At 33.2% G+C, this 24488-nt stretch overlaps 1 protein-coding gene across 3 annotated transcripts; it reads left to right on the forward strand.

The window, feature by feature from the left end:
• Window positions 1-1359: 1359 nt before the first annotated feature.
• On the forward strand, window positions 1360-24398 carry LOC105333926 (signal peptide peptidase-like 3). Of its 3 annotated transcripts, none has more exons than XM_066079367.1 (14): window positions 1360-1500; window positions 8245-8514; window positions 9140-9217; window positions 10411-10487; window positions 14390-14509; window positions 15331-15409; window positions 15946-16058; window positions 18197-18303; window positions 19374-19445; window positions 20366-20454; window positions 20584-20629; window positions 20890-21040; window positions 22526-22635; window positions 23101-24398. In XM_066079367.1, the coding sequence occupies exons 2-14, from the start codon at window positions 8447-8449 to the stop codon at window positions 23167-23169; spliced, it is 1179 nt and encodes a 392-aa protein (XP_065935439.1). In that variant the 5' UTR covers window positions 1360-1500; window positions 8245-8446; the 3' UTR covers window positions 23170-24398. The 3 variants fall into 3 exon arrangements, with proteins under 3 accessions (XP_065935439.1, XP_065935440.1, XP_065935441.1); XM_066079368.1 differs by lacking the exon at window positions 1360-1500 and adding an exon at window positions 1528-1682; XM_066079369.1 differs by lacking the exon at window positions 1360-1500 and adding an exon at window positions 6036-6059.
• The last annotated feature ends 90 nt before the right edge of the window (window positions 24399-24488 follow it).

The following is a 24488-nucleotide window of genomic DNA, read 5'->3' on the forward strand; positions in this document are numbered from 1 at the left end:
CATAAGTAGGTCTATTAACTTAGATTCAGGACCTGCAGCAAAAACCTAGACCAGGTCCGGACGCCGACGCTGGCGCAGGGGGTATAGCATAAGCTCCCCCCGACTTCATCTCGTTGAGCTAAAAAGCGGCTTAGATCGCTTTCTTCTTTTTAAAAAAACCCTGCAAAACTCTAAAATAAGTTCATAACGCCGGGGAGGGGAGTTCTTCCTAGCACTCCTCCTTATCTTCGCCGTATTTTTTACCGGGGGGGGGGGGGGTTGAAATAAGCCAAATTGTCAAACCCCCTGCGAATCATTTCCATCGTATCGTAAACGGTAGCCCCTCTAATGTTTGTAATTTCCACAAGTTTGTAAATGAAAAAAAAAACACAGTCTGTGATGGATTGCCTTGGAAAATAGGCGGCGCATTATGGGATAGACATTCTGGGAAATATCTCTCGTCGTTTTATAGTCTTTTACACCATCTCGAGCTGAAGGCTTTGGGAACAGGAGTTAAATTGGTGAATGAAAGTTCTGCCCCCTCCATCCCTCACAATTAAATATATAGCGAGCGTAATTTTAGACTGGAAATTTAGATTACTTGTGCGGTTGACAAGAAACAACCTAAAAACTTAGGGGGATCGACACCCTTTTCCTCTAAAAATTTAGTGGCTATATACATCTCTCCTTTAAAATTAAGCGTCAAAACATTTTCTCTCCTTCATAAATTAAGCGGTTAAACTTTCTCACCTTTATCTAGCGTCTAAACCTTTTCTTAAAAAATCAAAAGACTGCAATCTTTCCTATAAAAAAAAACACAAAAAAAACGCGGCTGAACTTTCTTTACCAAAAAGGCGTTTATTTGTAAAAAGCGGCTAATACTTTATAAAAAAAGGTGACTAACAGTTGTCTAAGCTTTTCTCCCTTCTTTATGAAAAACACGACTAAACTCTTTCCCTCCTGTATAAAAAACGACTAAATTTAGCGACTAAAATTTCCTTTTTAAACATAATTAAGCGGCTAAGTTCTCTCCCTCCTATAAAAAAGCGGCTAAACTCTCTTTCCTTTTGTCCTTTACAAAAATTTAGATTAACGGAAATCAATTTGACAGTAAGAATGTTTAATCAAAGCAATATTTTGTAATCCAAACTGAGTCGGAGTATGTAAGTTTAAGTATTGTTTTTAGATCCGCGCCAGTGTCAAGGTCTCCCTCGATTTAAAATCCCTCCGCACAAAATAAAGATCTATATGAATAAATAAATGATTTCTGGTAAAATAATGTTATTTTTCGTTTTACTTACTTTATAACAGATTTTTTCGAATGATGTATAATAGTAATTTGAAGTGTGCAACATGACTTGAATGCATTTTAACCCAAATTGTTTGACCTATATATTTAGTCGGAAGGATAAGATTGATTGATCACAATAACAAAAACAAAGTGAACAAAAAGTATATTTTGGACGATTTTACCTCGGATGATAGTGTAGCATGTGTGTTCATCAATTGTGAAACACAGAGGTGAGTTAAAAACTCTTTTCAGATACTGTCGATCATATGAGCAGATTTTACCGTGAGCTGAAATCTTTGGTCAGCAAGCACTGAGCTCCTGCTCAGACCGTAGCCCCATAATCGCTGTATAACTGTCGGTCTTGAGGACGGGTTTCTTTGAATCATTTCTCAAACCCCCTAGCACATGGAAGGTAGTAGTTTTTTTAGATATTTAATTCATCCAGCACTGATCTTCTATATTATGACATTTACTATAACTTGTAGTTTTGGCCATATTTGTCGGTGGTGGCAATAAAGATGCCACAGAGAATATAAAACACATTGTCCATTTCTTTGTTGAATTTATAGAGGTGTGAATGATTCGACGATTCCTAAACTTTAGATCATTCCAGGTTTATTAAAATAGATGGCAGGCAAATTGCGTTGAAAGCTATGATGTACCACACTATCTTAAATTACACACCAGAATTTATTTCTGTAGATCTGTACTTTATTATATTAACTGATTCAGAGAACTTGCATTCCACATCAAAGATTTTTTGAGTAATAGTTAAAAAATCTAAGAAATTTATTTTGATTTGACATCCCTTTCTAGTGTAAAATGTGATATGTAGGGTAAATACAGCCTATCTCATTAAAAAATGTTCCATTCGGCTTAATTATGTAACAGTCTCTTATAGTAGCATTGACAAATTTACCGGTAATGTTGAAGCCTTTGCATAATAACTATCTGAAGCCTAATCCTGAGCCTTTGATAAAGAAATTAATCTTGATCTACAATTTATAAGACTTCATATAAAATGCAATAGTATAGGAGGGATGAGCAAATTATCATATACTGTAATGGGATGGGTGAAATAATGACGGACCAGACTGGGATTCGGACCCGGGCCCCCTGAATCTCTAGTCAGGTGCTCTACCAACTGAGCTATCTGGCACAAGTATTCAAACCGGTCTGACCGCCACATCCCCCTCCCCCTTAAATGATCTTCGCCCTAAAAAATCACCCCAGGCTCTTCCCCTGGCAGGAGTTAATCTGTCAGTTCTAGGAGTTGGTCATGGCACCAAATGTAACGGGATGGGAGAAATAATGACGGACCAGATCGGGATTCGAGCCTGGGCCCCCTGTATCTCTAGTCAGGTGCTCTACCAACTGAGTTATCAGGCTGGCTGGCACTGGTATTCTAATTGGTCTGACCGTCACAATACAATGATAAAAACAAAACCCTGAACTGGGAATCAAATCAGTAATGGTCACCCATGCAGCTGCATTTGTAGTCAGGAACTACATGTATTTACCAAGCTACCCAGGCCACAGACCATATACTGATATAGCCTCAACTACTAACCCTACCAAATGTACTTCTGTCTTTTGTTAGGCGGTATTCTGTTGACCTGAAGACAAGAAATATTAGACAGATTCCATAAGGAATCCACATGATTTTCAGATGGAATCCACCTAAAAATTAGTAGAGGTACCCAGGCCACAGATCATATTATTATATACCCTCAATTACTACCTCCTCCCACTGTTAAAAATCTTGACCCCTGAAGACACAACCCTAGTTCACCTTGTCAGGACTTATAACTAATACCGGTAATCATGATTTTATTGCATAAACAGAGAAGGCCGATGCACTATGATATATATATATATATATATATATATATATATATATATATATATATATATATATATATATATATATATATATATATATATATATATATATATATATATATATATATATATATATATCTGAAGGAAGGAGGAATGAACATACATATGTATAGGTACAATGACCTATGATTTTGTTCAATTGAACCTGGGACACCTGCAACACTGGATAATTGCAAGGGTTTTACCACAAAGCTACCCATGCCAATATCCATAGACCCTTAGGGGTAGTACATATAACCCCAACTACTACACAGTAATAGATATTGCGTTAAAGCTAGATTGCTTTCAGTTGAATTTTTACATACCTGGTCTACTTACAGAGCTATAGGCTAAAACCAACTCTTCAATATTCAAATCGTTGACTTTTTATCTTCATGCAATGGATTCTTTAGATTAAGAATTGAAATTTTCGATGTGATATAATTAAGGTGGTATGGGACACTTCCATGTTGTGATATATTGTTTATCGAAATAAACAATAAAACCAAGTGTAATTATATAAGTAGTTTCTTTCCCAATATTGTCATCTAACAGCGTAGCGCAGTGGGTTAGAGGGTTTACTACGAATCTGTACATCAGTTCATGAGTTTGAATCCCGATGGAGATTTTACAATTTTTACCTCTCCAAATATTTTTAAAAGCTAATTTTTAACTGGGTTTTCCGAAGGAAAAATCCGGTTATAAAAATGGTGAAAATGGCGGGCGGGCGGGCGGCTGCCAAAAGGGTACCCTCATTGTACGGATAATTCCTCCTACAGTTTTCAAGATAGGAAGTTGTTGTTTTGCAGATCAATTGTACATATTTAAGAGGTGTGCATATTGCTAGGATTTTGATTTCCGATAATTTATGAAAAAAATACTAGCTTTTGAACTTAGTCATTTTTTGGCAAAATATTGCATATAGGGTACCCTCATTGTACGGATAACTCCTCCTACAGTTTTCAAGATAGGATGTTGTTGTTTTGCAGATCAATTGTACATATTTAAGAGGTGTGCATATTGCTAGGATTTTGATTTCCGATAATTTATGAAAAAAATACTAGCTTTTGAACTTAGTCATTTTTTGGCAAAATATTGCATATAGGGTACCCTCATTGTACGGATAACTCCTCCGACAGTTTTCAAGATAGGATGTTGTTGTTTTGCAGATTAATTGTACCTATATCAGAGGTGTGCATATTGCTAGGATTTTGATTTCTGATAATTTATGAAAGAAATACCAGCTTTTGAATTTAGTCACTTTTTGGCAAAATATTGCATATAGGGTACCCTCATTGTACGGATAACTCCTCCTAAAGTTTTCAAGATAGGAAGTAATTGTTTTGCAGATCAATTGTACATATTTAAGAGGTGTGCATATTGCTAGGATTTTGATTTCCGATAATTTATGAAAAAAATACTAGCATTTGAACTTAGTCACTTTTGGCAAAATATTGCATATAGGGTACCCTCATTGTATGTATAACTCCTCCTACAGATTTCAAGATAGGAAGTTGTTCTTTTGCAGATCAATTGTACATAGGGTATATCAGAGGTGTGCATATTGCTAGGATTTTAATTTCTGATAATTTATGAAAAAAATACCAGCTTTTGAACTTAGTCACTTTTTGGCAAAATATTGCATATAGGGGTACACCATTTCACTGGATATGGGTTGACATGGATTATGGATAAAGTTCACATAAAAGAAAACCCGGTTTGCTGTCACATTGACAGCTTTTCACTTGTTGGTTATATATTGTAAAATTTAAAAATTCTAAACCTGCGAAAGTATTTCAATAATAATGTACTTTATTGCACATCGATATCGACAGATGTCCCATACCACCTTAAATGTCTTGCGATGCATGCCTTTAAGGAAGTTTTCTTTTCGATATGTTGGCTTTACAACAGCTGCTGCAATATGATTTTTTAAGATGTTTAAATTACTTAATTTTAACATAATGGAGTTTTGTTTTTTTTTAAATGAAAGATGATATAATATGTTGTCTGGTGCCTCTTTAACTATTAAACCCCATGAGAACCAGTTGTAAATTTTACAAATAATTTGTGCACAATTCATTGACTGACTTTGCAGTGTAATTAATTTATAACTAATGTAAACTCTCAGATACTCATTATTCTTAAATAATGAATTAACATTCAGTATAATTACATAAAGGAAGTCTAAATTGATAATACCGGTATTATAAATCTTCATTTCATTATAATTATATATATAGAACAGAAAACCCTCTCTTCCCCTACAGCCTAACCCCCCCCCCCCCCCCCCCCCCACACACACACACACACACAAGCCCCTCAAATACAGAAATAATATTTCCATATTCATAACAAAGTATTTATTAGAAAATGCTTACTTTTGAATCAAACATTGTAAAAGAATCAATGTGATTAATAAGAAATTGTATTGTTACTGTTTAATGTCAACTGTGAAGGAAGCAATATATAATTATATACATGCATTATTCATACTTTGATAAATTTTCTTTTGACTAATATATTTAGAATAATGGATTTGCATTGCAATTAGCATAATGTCACAGTCATATTTTGCTACGTAAGGGCATTCTTTGTGGAAAGTCACACTCTCAGTCTCCACATACATTGTACATAACACAGCTGATATATCGAAATGTAAATAATTATTTTCCTTAATTGTAAAAAGGGTCATTTGAATTGTTATGATCTGATTACGCCTCAAGAAATTTGATTGACAGGAAATGTATTTCAAAAATCTCTCACTACTAGTGTCATTCAGCTGAGTCAGAGCTGACATGATGCATGGATTACTGAGATAGAGGAAGATTATGGTACATGTGGTCAGTGGTCTATTCATGTGGAAAGTGGTGGATGTGTGTAGTTAAAGTGTATGAATTGTGTACATGTACGTATGTGAGGGTTTCCCATCTAATTAGACATTTCCTTTATCAATTTTTGTTCTTGTATATAGATTCAGTTATTTCCTCCGATTCAGGACTTTCAAATTCACTGGAATTTAATCATAAAAGTTTGTGGTCAAATAGTATGTTACAAGTACCAGTCATGAGTCTAGTATTTGTCTATTCATATCTATTATAAGATATCTTTTGAAGATATGATGATCTGTCATTATACGTTTTGTGTAAATGAATGTAAATAAATCAATCAAATTAATGTTAACGCTAGGCACTTATCTTTATGAAATTAATCACCGGACATGCAGTACTCCTTTAAATGTAATTCAAATTAATACACAGATAGGTGATTGTGTATCTCAGAGAACCCATGATCTAAAGGAATGATTAAGTTTTAGATTTCCATTTATGGGCATGTGTTTAGCATGTACAGGTTTGAATTGTAATAATTTATAGAACAAGATACTACAATACCTGCATACAAGTGTGCAGGAGGTTGCTCCTTTGTTTGGGTAAACAGAGGAATTGCTGCATTCAAGGTTATAGACTTGCTGAAGTTTCTAGAAATGCTTTTGACTGAAGCATGTAAAGCAGTCTTTTCAAATAACCAATGTAAAGAATTCTACATCTTGTCCATACACAGAACTCAGTGTGCCTGCAGGTTATTAGAATTTAGTAGAAATAAGGGGTATAATGCTGTGCTTTGAAGAAATGTTGCTTCTCTAGTGGGAACGTCAACATGGTACCCCATTGTAAAGTCAATTAACACTCTTGACCTTCGAGGATAAGGAGATTAATTTAGAGGCTGAGACAGTAGGTTTATATGCTCTATAATTCTGATAATGGTCAAGTACCTTGAATGCTAAAGACTACATGATGACGACCCAGCTGGTCTCGGGATGACAAAAGTCGGGGATTTATTATCTTGTTGATCACCCAGCTGTGGCCATTCTTTATAAAAGCAGGGCTCTTCATAGCTGCCGTGTTGCTGCAGATGTTGTTATTGAAATTATTCCAATTTGATCATTTACTCAATTTTTTATTTACCAGGTACATATATGTTGGTCATTTACTCAAATTTTGTTTACATATATGTTGGTCATTTACTCAAATTTCGTTTACAAATTTGTGCAGTGTATCTCCATTTAAACTCAGATCTTAGGATGATTTGTGGCTCTTTTACTCAGTTACTATGATCACCAACTAGGATTAATTAATTAATGAAATTAAAAGTATAAAATTCAAAGCACTTTGAGTAAATGGGTTGTCATTCATTACTTATCCCAAAGCTGTTGACCTAATTGTAGTTGACCTTAATTGTTATAGAAAATTTGTAATGAAAATCAATTGTTTCATCAAGAAATACACTCAACCCCATAACCTCCCCTCTCTCTCCCCCCCCCCCCCCCCCCCCCCAAAAAAAAAAAACTGAAGAAAAATTCACCACAAACTAATAAGCTAGTTGACCTAAATTGTTCTAGGAATGATAATCAATTGTTTCGTCAACTGTAACCTCATACCCCCCCCCCCCCCCCCCCAAAAAAAAAAAAAATCAACTACAAACAAAACAGAAAACAAGAGCAAAATAATGATCTTGCAAGCCAGGAAAAAAAACAACGTGCTTATGTATATTCATTAGGCTTTAGGGATCTACAACTTGGACAGTAATGAATGAGCGAGTTTATTGATGGTCCGCTCTATGTAATTATACCTTTAGGGTTGCACATATAGCCTATTGCTGCCCAGGAATGCAAAACATCTTAGTATAGACCAATGATAAAGAAATGAATCAAGGAAAATGTATTTGCATGGCTTTTATGAATATTCAGTTGGGGGGTGTATTGCATAACATATATACTTGACTTAATGGTCAAAACCATCTGATTATACAATAGTTTTCAATATTGACTGTAAAATATATATTGGTATATAGATTATTTAGTGTTAATTGTACTGATTAGATGCTTACCACAGTACCACACAAGTACATGTATGCACAGAAAGATTTCTTGTTGTTTGAAATTCACATTTTGAATATATGTACCGAGGGTACTTGTTATCTGCAAAAGTACACTATTGCATTTATCAGCTACAAGTGATATTTAGTGCTACAATATTTGGTTGATGCTTTCACTTTCAATAATTTCTTTCTTTTTCTTTTTCATGCAATTGAAGGATGGACTTGGCAGCCTGCAAATTTTGATCTGTGAAATCAATGCTGAAAATTACTATTGAGTGCATTATCAATTTCTGTTGGACAAGTGCAGGAAGAACAGACTTGAAAGTAGAGTTGTGTAGTGGAAATGTGCAAGAATAAGTTTTGTGAAGACATGTAAAGATTGCATACAAACTGTGAATTCATAGTTAACACAGCATCATGAGCCACCCTCAACAAGGGATACCCATGGGAATGGAGGGCCAGTTACCGGAGACTGCAGCCATATCGTAAGTAAACATATACCAACAAAAAACATAAACACAAAAGTTAGGTCTCACTGTGTGAGGAATGTAGAACAGTGATAATGGGATGATTTCCACCTGACTTTTGTTAGAGACCTTTATGAATTAGTTTCTATAATATTTTGAATTACAATGTTGGATCAGCTGACTAGTTCCCCTCTCCCTAAGCCCCACGTCAACAAAAGGACATAAAATGTCGGACTCAACATCATTTAAAATTGTTATAGAAATAAATCTGGAATGGGACTTTAATGACGTGTGTATACACTGAATATACCTCAATATATAAAATTTCAATTCTGATTGGAAGAAAATAAAGTGCAATTGTTTATTTTCCTCAATATAATTTTATTATTAGATTGAGTTCTAAATTATATGTGCATGTACTTTCCAATTCATCATCAAACAGAAGATGAAAATTATTTTGTATTATGCATATAGTTGTAATTAATCTGGGCATAAAAGTTCAGTTCATTGGAAAAGTAATGTTGATTTTCTTAACTAATATAAATTCCAAATTTGACTCAATCTGTATTTGGTAATACATGTACAATTAATGAGTTAAAGCATATGTGCTCTTGTCTGATGTTTCAATGTATATTTTTTACAGGGCATTTTCTGTTATGGATTCTTCTCGATTGTCCACTTTTGTCATTTCCATATTGCTGATTGTATATGGTAGCTTTAGGTAAGTTCCTCATTTGTGACTTTTTTATTAAGAAGAGAATGAGTTAAGCTGTAAAAATTTGAACAACAAACTTCTGCAAGATTTTTAATTCTGATATTAGTGTTCACTGTATATATTTTTGAATTTTCATCTCGCAACTCTTGAATAAATGTCAGTTATAATATATTTCTAAAATAAAGTTAGATGTAATTTTTGAGGAATGGGTTTCCTGAGAGAACTTTTGAAACGTACTAATAAATATAAAACAATGTCAAGAGACTCCAGAACTTTAATAGTGAGTGTTTAACAAACGATTGTTCATAGGATAGAGCTACAAACATATACCTGTAGCATTGACCTTTTTTATGGTTGAATTTTTAATGTCACCCATTTTAGATCTTGAAAGGCTAGGTTCATTTTATAAATGTCAATTTGTCAAACCTTTCTTTCATTTACATCTAGAAGAGAAAACTTTCAACATTAAAAATGTGTAACAACTGGTTCTATATAAATATTTATGAATTTTTTAAAGTGCATGATGTTGGAAAATTCAGCCATGCAAAGAAAAGATGACAAAATCTTAATGTATAATTAATTGTTCAGTACCAGCTGTAGGGTTTTATTTTTTTGACAAAGATCTTTAGGTGAGATAGCGAGTCTTGGTAACAGCTGCATTTAAGTACATTTAGGTCGTCTCAAACTACATGTAGGATCACATGGCAATTAATATTTCGAAAAGAAAGGCACATATTTTATGCTTTATTAATAAATTGAACTCTATGAAATGCACACAGATCATTGAGACAAAGTCTTATCGAACAAAATACCTTATAAGTTAAAACAAATCAATATCAATAAACATTTGATTAGATTTGGAGCCTTATTCCCTTGGATATGAGATAATATTTTTTGGTAGTTATCTCTATGATAGAAGTATGCATAATCAACTAATTAAACTACTAGTAATCACTATTATTAGTGGCACCAGCATTTTTATTGGAATTCACCCAGGTACTCAATCCCTCCCAACGGATGCCGGTGTTTTTACATTAAGTTAATAGATATTCATGAGTTTAGAAGAAAGAAATACTAAACCTTTGGTAGACAAACTAGACATACTGCTCTCTGTTTGGGTGATGCACCTGCTTGAGTACTGTAGCACTTAAGAAGTTGGCTAATCAAATGATATATCTTTTTATGGGGTTTTTTTCTAGGTCCTTAAACTTAGAACAAGAAAATCGAGAGAAAGACAAAGACAAGCAATATGCCGCTACTACTGATGGAGAGAACAGTAAGTGTACTTGTGAATGGGACCGCCTGTCTAATAGTGGCAGCCCACATTCTAATGTTATTAATTAAAGCACATGGGATATGATAAAAACAATATTTAATGTGATATGCACTCCACTTTTAGTTACAATTATTGATTTTTGTTTCTTCTCAGCATACTCTGTATAAGGGACTAGCAGAGATTTTCATTATTTTAAAAATAAACTGGTGCCTCATCCAAGGAAATCTTGAGTGTTGCTAAAATGTGGAATGGAAAATGGAATGGAGCAAAAAAAACAGAGTGTCAAGTTAATCTCTTTATTAAAGTCAAGTTTATGAATATAATAAGTTATTAAAGGCCACTTTGACATTATGAATGGCCAAAATATTATAACTCAAACAAGGCCAAAATATTACAACTTAAACAATAAATAGAGGTCTGATACACTTACACTGATTAAAATTCAATGAAGGCACAAAATTAAAAGTTTTGGACACAAATTGAGATTTTAGATTATCATTGAACGTTATCATTTAAAAGGATCAACAGTGGTCTAGTGTCTTTTTCCTATATATCCCTTAATGTTGGCTATCTCAATATAGATCTACAATTGTTTAAGAACAGGATGTATGTTTCAGCAATATACCTATATACAATTTTTACTTTAGAGGATTACGAGGGTCAATAATAAAATACGAAGACAATGTGGCTGTCTATCATATATATTTCATAAAAGTCATAGCTAACAGATTAATTTATGCACTAACAGTTATTTCATTGGTATACAAAGTTTCATTCCATTTGATGAAAAGGTATTTCTGTTACTCAATATTAAAAACAACATGATTTGTCACCAAGGCGCACGGTAACGTTGAAAACATGACGTCAAGATGACGCACGTACAGTAAATAGATATACCCAATCTTTATAACACCCATTGTCATGAAGCTTTTCACCATTCAATTTAAATCGGCACTGTAACACTTGACATCTAATTTGTTCACATTTGTTTGAGAATCGTATGTTGGTTTCTCGAAGTTATCATTTATTTTACCGTTTGTCTCTTCGTTTACGGTAAGAAAAAACCTGAACATCAAATCTTTTGCCCAAATATTTACAAAAATTCTACTCTTTTTCAGACAATACAGTTACCTGTTACCACCACCCCAACAATATGTATTACAGTTAAACACAAACATGCAAATAATTTTTGACTTTTGGCATTTTCACAGTTTATATTGGCTTTTCCCGAGTTAGGTCCATACTGATTGTACTTCTCGTTGCACTGTGATGTCTAGCGACGTCTGTGTTTTTAGTCAATTTTAAAGAAGACTATCTGTCTTTAGTTTCTTATTTTTTGGTACACATGGTACATACTTTTAGAATGTCATGACACTTTTTAATTTGAGATGTCAACATTATTTGGTTTTAAGCCCAATTAATAGATAAATTCTTCTCAAAATTATATAGTTTTTTGTTGAGATTAAGCAAAATTTTACCATGCACGGTGTCCTCATTTTTGCGGGATAAGATTGTTAATAATTTATGAAAATAAAGAAACATATTTGCTCTTTTTATTTCAAATTGTTTGAAACTTGCTTAATAATATCAACTAAATTTAGTACATGTAATAATAAAACGTTAAGTAATATAGTTATGGCAAAAGTCTTGATTACAGAAAAAAAAATGATATATGAGGCAATCAGAGAGTTGGTATTGCTTTTTGGCCTAAGTCCACAAATTATAGGCCAATTGAATTGAATGCACAGTTATACAGAGGAAATCACACAATTTTCTGATAAATCAGCTCATATTGATAAAACATAAACTATATTAACATCTGTTTTTTGGGATATTGATTCTGATATTTTAAAAATATTTTTATCAAGTCAGTGCTTGATGCTGCATGTTATACTTTAAATACGATAATATTTTTTTTCATTCTGTTCCACTTTCTGTTCTGTTTTTCCATTCTATGTTTAAGCAACATCCAAGTCTGTATTACATTTGTTTTTAAAACTTACTGCTAATTTAGGAGACCTTGATATATTGACATGAACTACAGGGTAAATTAAGTCAGTGTGTTGTTCATTAAAAGCATTTTAAAAAAAACACCATTTATTTTCCTTCAAGAATTGAAACAGTTTATTCATAAAAAAAAAACTAGCTTCAATTTATACTTTTTAATATAGAACCTATAACTTTTTTTTACAAAAACTGTTTCATTTCAAAGGATTACAAAAGATTTTTATATTCAAATTTCTTGTTAACCACAACTAGGGACACCTATATGAATTGCAATGTTTTGCATGTTAAAGATGCATAAATTGAGTATACCTGTAACTTAATCCACTTTGCAAGCTATTGAACAAAAATAGACTCTGACATCAGTTGGGCATTCTACTTTTGGTTTCAGACATGTATTCAAATTTTATCAGTTTGTCATTGCATAATTGTTGTAGTGACATGCTCATTGTTATGTTATACCTTAGTTGATTTTAAATATAGACAGTAGGTTAGATCTTCAAAGGTGTATCATTGTCCCTGGGCATTGGGGTGAAACTGACTGTTTTACCAACATCTGGAAAAGATTTTGATCATATACTAATTTTAAACAAAGGAAATCTTAGAATTTAGTTTTTCAAAACAAAGTTTAAATCATTACTGTTGATCAAGGAGAGAGATGATATTTGATATCTACATGCACATAATGAAGTATGATGTAATGATAGTGATCCAATCATTAATGCGTGATGATATACTATAACTGGTATGATGTATATGTGTACTTATGCATGCCTGATTTTTTAAGAGCTCCTAAAATAGTGCACAAGATTGAGGCTGTAGTATTCTGATCAAAAATTCATTATAAGGCAACCTTGTTTTATAGACATTTATAAATAGTGTGTCAGAGACACAAAATTAAGTCGAAATGACATGCATGTATTGATTTTTGAAGATCTTCCAATGACTGGTTTTGACCTTTTTAATAAGGAATGAACTTAATGAAGGTTTAATTATTCTTTACTCATCTGACACTAGGGTAACATGCAAGGCATGTTAATAAGTAATAAAGTATTATAATACCGGGTATTATGTTGTGTATCAGAAAGGCTGTGTTCCAAGCTTTATAATGAAAGTTAATTTAATATTCTGACACTAGTAGTAAATTTTAAAGCAATTATTGTAAAATCATTAATGGGCTGGTCTTTTAAAATTAGAATTAAACAAAACAAATCTTCCTAATGCAATTCCACTTTTTATGAAATTTCTATAATACAGTGTATAAGGGACCCATATGATGTTGGCATATTAAACACAGGAAGAGGGTAACACAAGACTGCTGTGAGCTAGTCAACCTGCCCTATTAATGCTGAGAAGTTAATCTTTGAAAAGCGATAACAGGATATCTTTTTATGCTAAGTGTTTTAGTAATGAGACATGAGTATAGTTAAACTTGAACTTTGTAAATGTATACTGGAAAAATCAAATATTTTTGTCCCTACCCAAAACATAAATTTATTTCATGAATGGAACTTTAATTCTTGTGTTGGTTTTAGAGTAGGTATCAATTACTAGTGGGTCATTACTTGGGTCAAAGATAAGATATACTTACATCATAGTTAAAATGCTTAAAATTGGTCAAAGTTAGAAAATGACTTAAGTAAGAATTCTTATTAGAAAAGATTAAGAAGTGAATACCTATGTGTAGGCTGGTAGTACAATTAACAGGCAAATTTGGTGTATCAATGTAGTTTACTGGTACTTAGCAATCTTGGTCTAGCGAATGATTGCATTGCCATACACTCAGATACTTGTGAATATTGAGTATGTGTGCATGGTGAATTAACAGTAGCTAAACAACAAAATTGCCATTTAATAACAAGATAGTGATCTGTCTCTTCTTTTGCCTTGCTATACAGACGTGCAGACCATTGACGCCTGCCAGGCCGCCTTCCTCCCCATTGGAGCCTCAGCATCTCTCCTCATTATGTTCCTCTTCTTTGACTCTCTACAGATGGTTTTTGCTATTTGTACAGCAGGTAAATTAACACTATGGTAAATACAATATTTAGTCACATGGAAAAACAACTCAACGTTCATGCATATGACATCATGTCAGAAAATACTTGCAGTACATTTACTTAATTAAGCAGTACGTACCTGACATATATATAGACTATTTATTTGGGTTTTGCCAATTTTTTCTACAATATTTAGTACAGTTAGTTTTGTATCTTCATTACCTGTGAGAACCACCAAAGATGCATTTTACTTTTATATCTACATTAGTCTCTCTGAATCAATCTCTCTTTGTAAATTATTAATCATCAGTACTTTGCATAGATGGGACAGCCAATTCTTGCATGTATTGAAGGTTATTACTACAGTTACTTTGGGACCAGACATCAATCCGTGCTCTCATTGTAGTTTAAGTTTCGATTGATCATGAAACAATCAACACATGGTCAACTTCAAATGTATAATTAGATATTTGATGAAATGTTAGATGTGAATAATATATGAAGAAAATAACTTCATGTAGACACTCGACTCCAAGTAACCTACTCATGATAAAGGTTAATCAGTTGAAGAAAGAAGCCTTTGCTAAATTTTGAGTGCTTGTAATTTTATGTCCCTATTAAACCGTATTCCATTGAATAATATTTCTGAATCAAAACATTTGTTGCATTGATAATCAAAAAGGGATATTTGCACAATGCTTTCATTTTCCGCCAGAATATTTGATATTTCTAAAGCATAAGTCAACACAACTACGGTTCTGATTATAAAGAAAGCTATGGATGTTGCGGATACAATTACTTTGCTGTCTCTGAATTGTAAACATTATTTTTTGTTGTAGTTCTGGCGACAGTTGCATTTGCCTTCCTCCTGTTACCTATGTGTCAATACCTCATTCGTCCCTGTTCCACCGGCCAGAAGTAAGTCATACACAGCTACAGACAAGGAAGATGGGTGTTGGTGGGGCCCTCAATATTCAACAATGAATGCAATTATTTATAGAGTCTTGTTCTATTTCCTCATTGTTTGCCGGTAATCCGATTTGAAACAATCATACTTATTCAAGTGATCACTTGATGAAAGGTTTTTGTTATTTTCAACCTCTTGGTCAACATGAGTTATATGTTCAGTGCTTGTGTTATCGTGGGGATATATACAAGCTATGGACTCTGAATAGAAAAAAGAAACTCTTATAAAACAATAAGTAATGAGATAACAAAAATAAATTTGATGCCATTGTACAGATAACGGTGTAATGAGATAACAAAAATAAATTTGATGCCATTGTACAGATAACGGTATAACAGAATACAGAAATAGTTTATTGATTACTGTATGAACTTGTCATTGTGAGTCTTGAAATAGACCCTAGCTACTACTGGGCTTTCTGCAATGAAGCTCCTATTACAAATTTTATTTGCTCTGACAGAAGGGAGTGTTGTTTTGTGGATTGTAGGATATCATTTGGAGTGTGTGGCAGGTTCACAGCAGCTGAGATCTTGTCCTTCTTCCTGTCCTTTATGATTGTGTGTATATGGGTGCTGACAGGACACTGGCTCCTCATGGATGGTAGGGGCCTCAAATTAAACAGTACAAAGCCATGATATTTAAATAAAGAACAAAAAATGTTACACATTTAAATCACTTAACACTAAAATTAATACAATGTCATTGAAATATATTATGCAAGAAAAACAGTTTATTATCAAGCTACAGACCCTGAAACGTACTACTACACCAAAAAAGCGTGCGACTTTCGTGCGAGAAACGTTTCGTGTAAACCGTTTAGCGTTTCGTGTAAACCGTGTAGCGTTTCGTGTGAATCGTGAAGCGTTTCGTGTAAACCGTTTAGCGTTTCGGGCAAAGCGTGCAGCGTTTCGGGCAAAGCGTGTAAATCGTTTCGGGCAAAGCGTGCGAGAACCGTGTGAAACGTTCATCAGATTTCATTCGGAACTCTCTGACAATTTAATTGTTTCAAAAAAGCGCTCATGTTAAACATTCTTTTAAACTTTTTGTGATTGGCAAAACTCCTTTGAGATATTCTCCTGAAAAAAAATCTATAAGAAATGATATACTTATCTTTCAACAAAATTGAATAATTTTATACAAACAAAAGAAAAGTATGCGTATTGAAAGTAGACTAGTTACTGAGACTATTCGGCTGTGTACAAACAGTACACATAACCTCGGACATCGGGTAAGACCTGCACCTGGCTGAACCTGTCAATCAAACTCTGTGTATTTGTTTTCATTGGATGGTCACGCGTCTCTTTTTTTGTCAATAGCCAATAGAAATTTAATGACTTCAAGGTAGTCGGAATCAGTGTTTGATGATGCACACAATTTCAATGATAGATTATTTAACATTAATTTGAACAAAATTAAATGTAAACAAAGAAAGAAAATTTCCTGTTCATTTCTACGGAATGCGGGAAGTACCGGTAAATTCTTCTGAATCCCGATTAAAAAAATTTCTACAAGTTATTATTTAACTATTTAAACTCTGATAACGGAAAACAACAAGTAATTAACACACTGAAATTTTCCTAAAATGTACACATGCAATTAATTATTATGGGAATCTATATGCATGGTACAGTGTACATAATTCAAATAGATTATGATACATGTAGATATATTGTACGCTGTTATGCGGGGCGCTGGTTATGTATACGAATATTGAGACAAAAATCTAAATCATTTTATATTTTTTGTTCTTTCCGAAATCCGAAATAGTAACTTTCTTTATTGTTTAATTCATTGCTTTTTTTTTCTGTGTTATTATATACGGAACATTTATTTACGCGAATGATTCGACTTAAAAAAAATTAATCGGTTGTTTTATAGCTTTTTTCTAACTTATGTGACTAATTTTATTTTACATAACTTTCAAAATTATCAATGTAAATAATTACAGGCTTATTTACAGTTAGTATTTTTACATCGTATTCTCTGAAACCAATAAAAATATTAATGTGTGAAAAACCCATTTCAGTTTGTAATCATACGGATTTTATTTTTGGTATTGAATATTGTGTAACGGTAACTTTTTTCTCTGGATTTTTTATTATTTACAGGACTAATAAGAATCATGAATATTTCTTTTGAGCAATAGATATATTCATAAAAGTAATATTTTTTGCTAATTCTGTGAATAAATAATGTTTTGCTTTAAATATAAGTACTAAATTAATTTGATTATTCAATTCAATACGTATGCACATATATGTTTCTAATATCAGTATTTCTATCATTTCTTGTTTTCTTAAAATTAATTCTTACTAACAGAGTCAGGGTAAAAATCCGAGAGGACCCGAATCGATCAGGATAAAAGCGTGTCCAAAGCGTGTGAAAAGCGAGCAAATCGTTTCGTGTGAGAATCGTTTCGTGTAAACCGTTCAGCGTTTCGTGTAAATCGTTTAGCGTTTCGGGCAAAGCGTGCAGCGTTTCGTGTAAACCGTTCAGCGTTTCGTGTGAACCGTTTAGCGAGCGTGTAGCGAGCGTGCAGCGAGCGTGTGGTGTAGTAGTACGTTTCAGGGTCTGTAAAAGGGTTTTTCTTTACATTCAAATACATTTACTTCAAAAATCAGACTAATAGTTAATTTTTTACTTCAGTTGATGATATGTTTGTAGGAATTATGGTTAAAGTAATATTATAAGAAAAGCAGATTATTAATGTTTGTTTTTTTTAAATTTCTGCTCTTTAGCTCTTGGTATGGGCCTGTGTGTGGCATTTATTGCCCTGGTGCGACTTCCCAGTCTGAAGGTCTCCACCCTGCTGCTGGTGGGACTGCTGGTGTATGATGTTTTCTGGGTAGGTGAAAAAAAACCCAGACACTTAAATATATATATCTCATGATATCAGACCAATGTATGTGCCATATCATTTTGAAAGAAATACTTTGAATTATTGTTGTTGTCCTCAGTTGGTATCTAAATTACCGGTACTCATTTCCTGATTGAAAGATATGTATGTTTACTGGATAGGTGAAATAAATTGATAGATGTACTCGGTATATATATTTCTCATGATATCTGATCACTGTGTAGATGGATTCCATTGTTGGAAAAACAACCAACCACTCCTATCATTTGACCCCCATCCACTATTTGATTGTTCGTTTCCTGATTGAAAGATATGTACGAGTTAGGGCTTTAAGAACTTCCTTCAGCTGAACGTACTTAAACGGCCAGCGTTTCAATGAGGATGTCTTGGGTTAATAGACAAAATCAATTTTTTGCTCTTCTCAAGCATTTAAGATAAAGACTCAATCCTCTTTTCCGTATTTAAGAAGTGAAATAACATCACAATTGTACATGTATTACATTGTACTAGATATTTGAATTATAAAATGGTTTCTGTGCTGTTTCATTTGGGTATGAATGTAGGGGGCAGTGAAGAAAAATTACTAATAACTCACAATACTGTTTATATTTACATCTATCTTTTAATCATTTTTAATATCAATTATATCCATAAAAATAGAGTAAAAGCTATTAAAATTATTATTATCACTTGTACAAGAGGAACAGCCAATACCTCCACATATGTGAAGGTTAACTTACCATTGTTGCTACAACTACACAAAGTCAACAGCAAAAGTACAAAGAATACATCAATGAAAGATTAAAAAAATATTTTTAAAGCTTAACAGTGCATCTAAATGCATATATTTTTATGCCAATAGCTAGGTTGTTTCACTGGATCAAGCAGTTTTCTGTCTTTGTCATGCTTGTATGAATAACAATCAGCTATCACAAGAAATCAATTTCATAGAGGGAATTAAAATACTTGGTGGATGTAAATATATTTCAGTAATCACAACTGACTTTTTTGCACTTCAGTAATCTCTTGCATTCTAGCTCTATGGTTCTTTTTCTTAGGTATTTTTCTCCTCATACATCTTCAGTGCGAATGTAATGGTAAAAGTTGCCACGAGGCCAGCAGAAAATCCGGTAAGTCTGCAGCTCAGTCTGACAATGGAAGGGAATTTTTATTTTTTTAAGGAATTCAGCATTCAAAAGTTTCACTAGATTTTGTTGCAATTTCCTGTTAACATTACATTTGACTATGTATTCACTATTCTATTTAGTGTTTTTAGGGGCTAATGGCTTTTTACTAAATCAAGTATATAGGTAAATGTGATGCATATTTTTATGGATAAGTACAATCAGAAATGTGCTGAATCAAATATACAAAAGAAATAAAATATGTTTACAGTAAATGTATATAGATCATGCATGATGATATTAAGTAATTTATTTTTTGCAATAAATTGAATTGAAAGTGCTTCAGGTTTGGTGATACACATCACAACTTAGCTTGGATACAGTTGATTAAAAAAAGATCAAATGTACTTATAAATTGATATCCCTCAATCTTTTTCACATACCATAGATAATTTACCTCTGCAATCATCACGCGAGATAACAGTTTGCTCTTTGTACAATGTACCACAATAGAACAACACTAGCTTATTAAGTGTAATATACCTGTTGCATATAGATATTTCATATATCTACATTTACATTAATTGCAAATACATGTATATTGATTACGGTAGTAGTATGTGTGATACTTTTCAAGGGACAATTATGATCTGTGGATGCCCCATCTGATTCTCATTATCAATGATAGTAATATGTACTTAAATAGTAAAGGTTCATAATTTCTCAAATGTAAAAGAATAATAAAATAAAAACTTGAATGTTTTTAAGAAGCCTATCATGCTGCACAGGATTTGATCATGTGACCAATCAATTTCACTTATCTCTGAACTTTTATTTTGTGTTGCTATTTTTTTATTTGCTCACAAGAACTATTCTAACAACTATCAGGTATCCAATATACACAATGTATGGTATTTTTTTGAAAGGTTGGTTTGTTTGCCAAAAAACTCCACTTGTCTGGTTTTATGAGAGACGCACCTAAGCTATCATTGCCTGGCAAACTTGTATTTCCAAGGTAAAAGTTATTCTAAATTGAAGTTTTCGAATATGAGAACGCAGTACCTTTATAATCATAAGGCAAATTGGGTAATTTTCCGATCATTATTGTGTATGAAACCTTTAATATATTTCGTTTGTATTTCAGCATTCAAAATTCTAGTCATTTTTCAATGTTGGGCCTTGGAGACATTGTAAGTAAATATAAAGTAATGTAAAAATGTACATTGGGAAAAGGTTACTTAAAAATAGAATTTCATGAATTCAGATGATATGAATTAATTCATACAGAAAAAACTCCAGATTTATTTATGTAAAGGAAGTCAAATTACAAAGTTAACTATATATTAAATTTACATACTGTACTCAAAGCATACTAGATTTGTCATTGAAATGATATTGTATAGATTTGTACAATTTTATTTGATGCATTGATTGTCTGTGTGTCTTACAGGTCATGCCAGGCCTACTTTTATGTTTTGTACTTCGGTACGATGCTTATAAGAAAACACAGACCAACTCGGTGGAGGCGGGGGTCCCGCCCCCTCCGACCTATGTCCACAAGGTCACCTACTTCCACTGCTCTCTGATTGGCTACTTCTTAGGTAAGATCCATATTCTATCGAAGTTCCAACATGAACTGCATGTACTTATCAGGGTTTTTTTGGTAAGGATGGTTCAGTCCAAAAAACTGTCTACAAGAGTTTTGATAAGTTAAAAGCATGTCCAATGATAAGATACTCATAACAAAGAGAGTAAAATTTCTCCTCTGAATTGCAATTAAGCATTAGAGAAAGTCTTTTTAGCTCACCTGAGCTGAAAGCTCAAGTGAGCTATTTTGATCACATTTTGTCTGTCGTCAGTCTGTCCGTCCGTCTGTCCGTAAACTTTTCACATTTTCAACATCTTCTCAAGAACTACTGGGCCAATTTCAACCAAACTTGGCACAAATTATCCTTAGGCAAAAGTGATTCAAAGTTGTGAAAATTAAGGGCCACACAATTTTGAGAAATTTTCAAAAATCTTCTTCTCAAGAACCATAAAGCCAGGAATGCTGAAACTTGTGTGGAAGCATCCTAAGGTAGTGTAGATTCAAAGTTCCCCGGGGGTAGGGTGGGGCCATAATGGGGGTCAAAGTTTGACATAGGAATATATAGAGTAAATCTTTAAAAATCTTCTTTTAAAAAACTAATCAGCCAGGAAAGCTGAAACTTGTGTGGAAGCATCCTCAGGTAGTGTAGATTCAAAGTTGTGAAAATCATGATCCCTGTGGGTAGGGTAGGGCACAATGGAGGGTCGAAGTTTTACATAGGAATATATAGAGTAAATCTTTAAAAATCTTCTTCCCAGAAACTAATCAGCTAGGAAAGCTGAAACTTGTGTGGAAGCATCCTCAGGTAGTGTAGATTCAAAGTTGTGAAAATCATGATCCCCGGGGGTAGGGTGGGGCCATAATGGGGGTCAAAGTTTGACATAGGAATATATTGAGTAAATATTGAAAATTCTTCATATCAGAAACTAATCAGCCAGGAAAGCTGAAACTTGTGTGGAAGTATCCTCAGGTAGTGTAGATTCAAAGTTGTGAAAATCATGATCCCTGTGGGTAGGGTGGGGCCACATTGGGTGTTAAAAGTTTTACATAGGAATATATAGAGTATATCTTTAAAAATCTTCTTCTCAGAAACTAATCAGCCAGATGATTCTTTATAATTGTTAAGACTTTGGCTCCAGGACAATTCTTTGGCTTCACAAGAAGGTTCAGAGTTTGATGTAGCTTAATATCCCATATATAAACAATTGTTAAGGATCTTTTTGAGAACTGCAATACTCAACATGTGATATGACTTTAAAATCATCCTGTTAGAAAAGGGACTAATGATGATAAACATAAGAATATCCAGGGGGGGAAAATGGATTTTATTTATACAGGATCTACATGTATTATTGTACATTGTCCAGATTGTTTGTATTATGACTCCATTAAGCTGATTTCATCATACCTATTGTTCCTCAGGTGAGCGATGTGGCCCATGGGCCTCTTGTTTGGTAACCGTATTGTCTCTCTACATGTGTCCTTCTCTTTGTATCAGGATTACTAACTGCCACTGTGTCATCTGAAGTGTTCAAGGCGGCCCAGCCAGCCCTGCTGTACCTGGTCCCCTTCACTCTCCTTCCTCTACTCACCATGGCATATCTCAAGGTAATCTCACCACTTCCCATATGGATATCAATAGAACAATTTATCTGTAATAATTCTCCAGCATAACACCAAAATTGTGTAGATTTTATTGGGATCTTACCGTTTCTTGTATGGATACCACTAGAGAATGGGTTCTACAGCAAAGCACCAAAAATTGTGTAGAAATTACTGGAATCTTTAACATGTATTTACTGCTATGGTTTTTAATGGCTTTTCACTAGCCAATAAGTTCAAAAGCTAAAACAGGTGTTTGTTATGGTGTTACATATTTTTGTTTTATTTTCTGGCTTATTTAATGAATGAGAATGCTTTGATATGTTTCAAAATTCTGTCTTTGGTTTCAAGTTGTATGAGTGCAAATTAAGGAATGCCTCAATCTCTTGAGTTTCGTTCCGTAGTAACTTAGTCTTTTTTCTTCTCTAACCTTGAGTGTAGTAGTAAACCTTTGATTTGTGATATTTGTAGGGAGATTTAAGAAGAATGTGGAGTGAACCATTCATTGTTCAACCTGCACCAAAGAATCTGGATGTGTAGTTACAATTCAAGTGTGATGGGAGATAACTCTCATATACAACTTGCCCCAAAACAGTAGAGGATTGTAGTGCATGTAACATTTTGAATGTGGCAAATTCCAAATGAAGGATTGTAGATGCAGTCGAGTTCAGCAGATTTTAGTGCAATGTGTCAAAGTGATGTGATCCATGACATTTTTTAATTACACATTTTCTTAGAATTAAGTTTTGCATTGGCCAGTGACATTATGGTAAAGATTTAAGGCAAGCATTTCACAACAAGCCAACATGGTTGCGCAGGAAAACTTACTTGTAATTAATATCATGTGCATTATGATGTTTTATGAATGCCAAAAAGGATTTAATCATTTAGTATTTCCAAGATTTGTTTCCATTTATTAGGAGATATTTTCAGCATTAATCAATATAGAGCATCACATTTTTTTTTTTTTCAGAAAAAATTGAGGTAGATATAAAATGTGTGTAAATGTGAGGAACTGCAGAATATGAATGTATAAATCATGAGTGTTTTATCCTGTACTACACAGACATTTGCCATGTGTATTCATAGAAAAAGTAATTTCACTTACATTTTCCTTATACATGTATAAGAATTAAACAATGAGATCTTTGATGCTTAAATTTCGGTATCTTTTTTTTTTTGGTAATTTTCCTGTACCGGTACATTCAAATATGGAAATTTTTCTTCGGGATTAATATGCTAAATTTGGGTGTATTTCATTTAAATGAAATTTTACATGGTAATCCATCCTAGCATTAATATTATTGCAGATGTTTCAATGCTTTACCTACAACCATTTCATAGAATTAAGAGATGAAAGCAATGTTTTTATATTTTTTTTAAGTTTTTGCATTTCTTGAGATGTAACAGTTAACCTGACCCACCCAGCCTTCTCGCCATATGAATGGGATAGCAGAAGACCAGTCTATGGAATTAATCTTCATCCCATACCTGCTATGTAGCAGGAACCCAGACCCCATTACTAAAAAAAACATTTTTTTATAGTGCTTTTGCTGCACTTATGGTTATTGAAGAAATAGGATTTTTTACATCATGCTTTAAGTCCATAGACAGAAGAATATCATTGATTTTTTTTATTTTTTAGAATTTTTATATTAAAATGGTTGATGGTGAATTGAATATGTTACTATGTAACATGATGAAAAAAATGTTTGCTTTATTCATATTTGTGATCATAATAGATATTGAATAAATGTTGTATAAATATTGCTTATTGTATTTCATTTCAAACCTCCCAAGATCAGAGCATGGACTATGTCATTATGTCATGATGAAATGTTTTTTAAAGATTTACACTT

The sequence above is a fragment of the Magallana gigas genome, chromosome 3 (assembly GCF_963853765.1).
Source record: "Magallana gigas chromosome 3, xbMagGiga1.1, whole genome shotgun sequence".
NCBI classification, from domain to species: domain Eukaryota; kingdom Metazoa; phylum Mollusca; class Bivalvia; order Ostreida; family Ostreidae; genus Magallana; species Magallana gigas.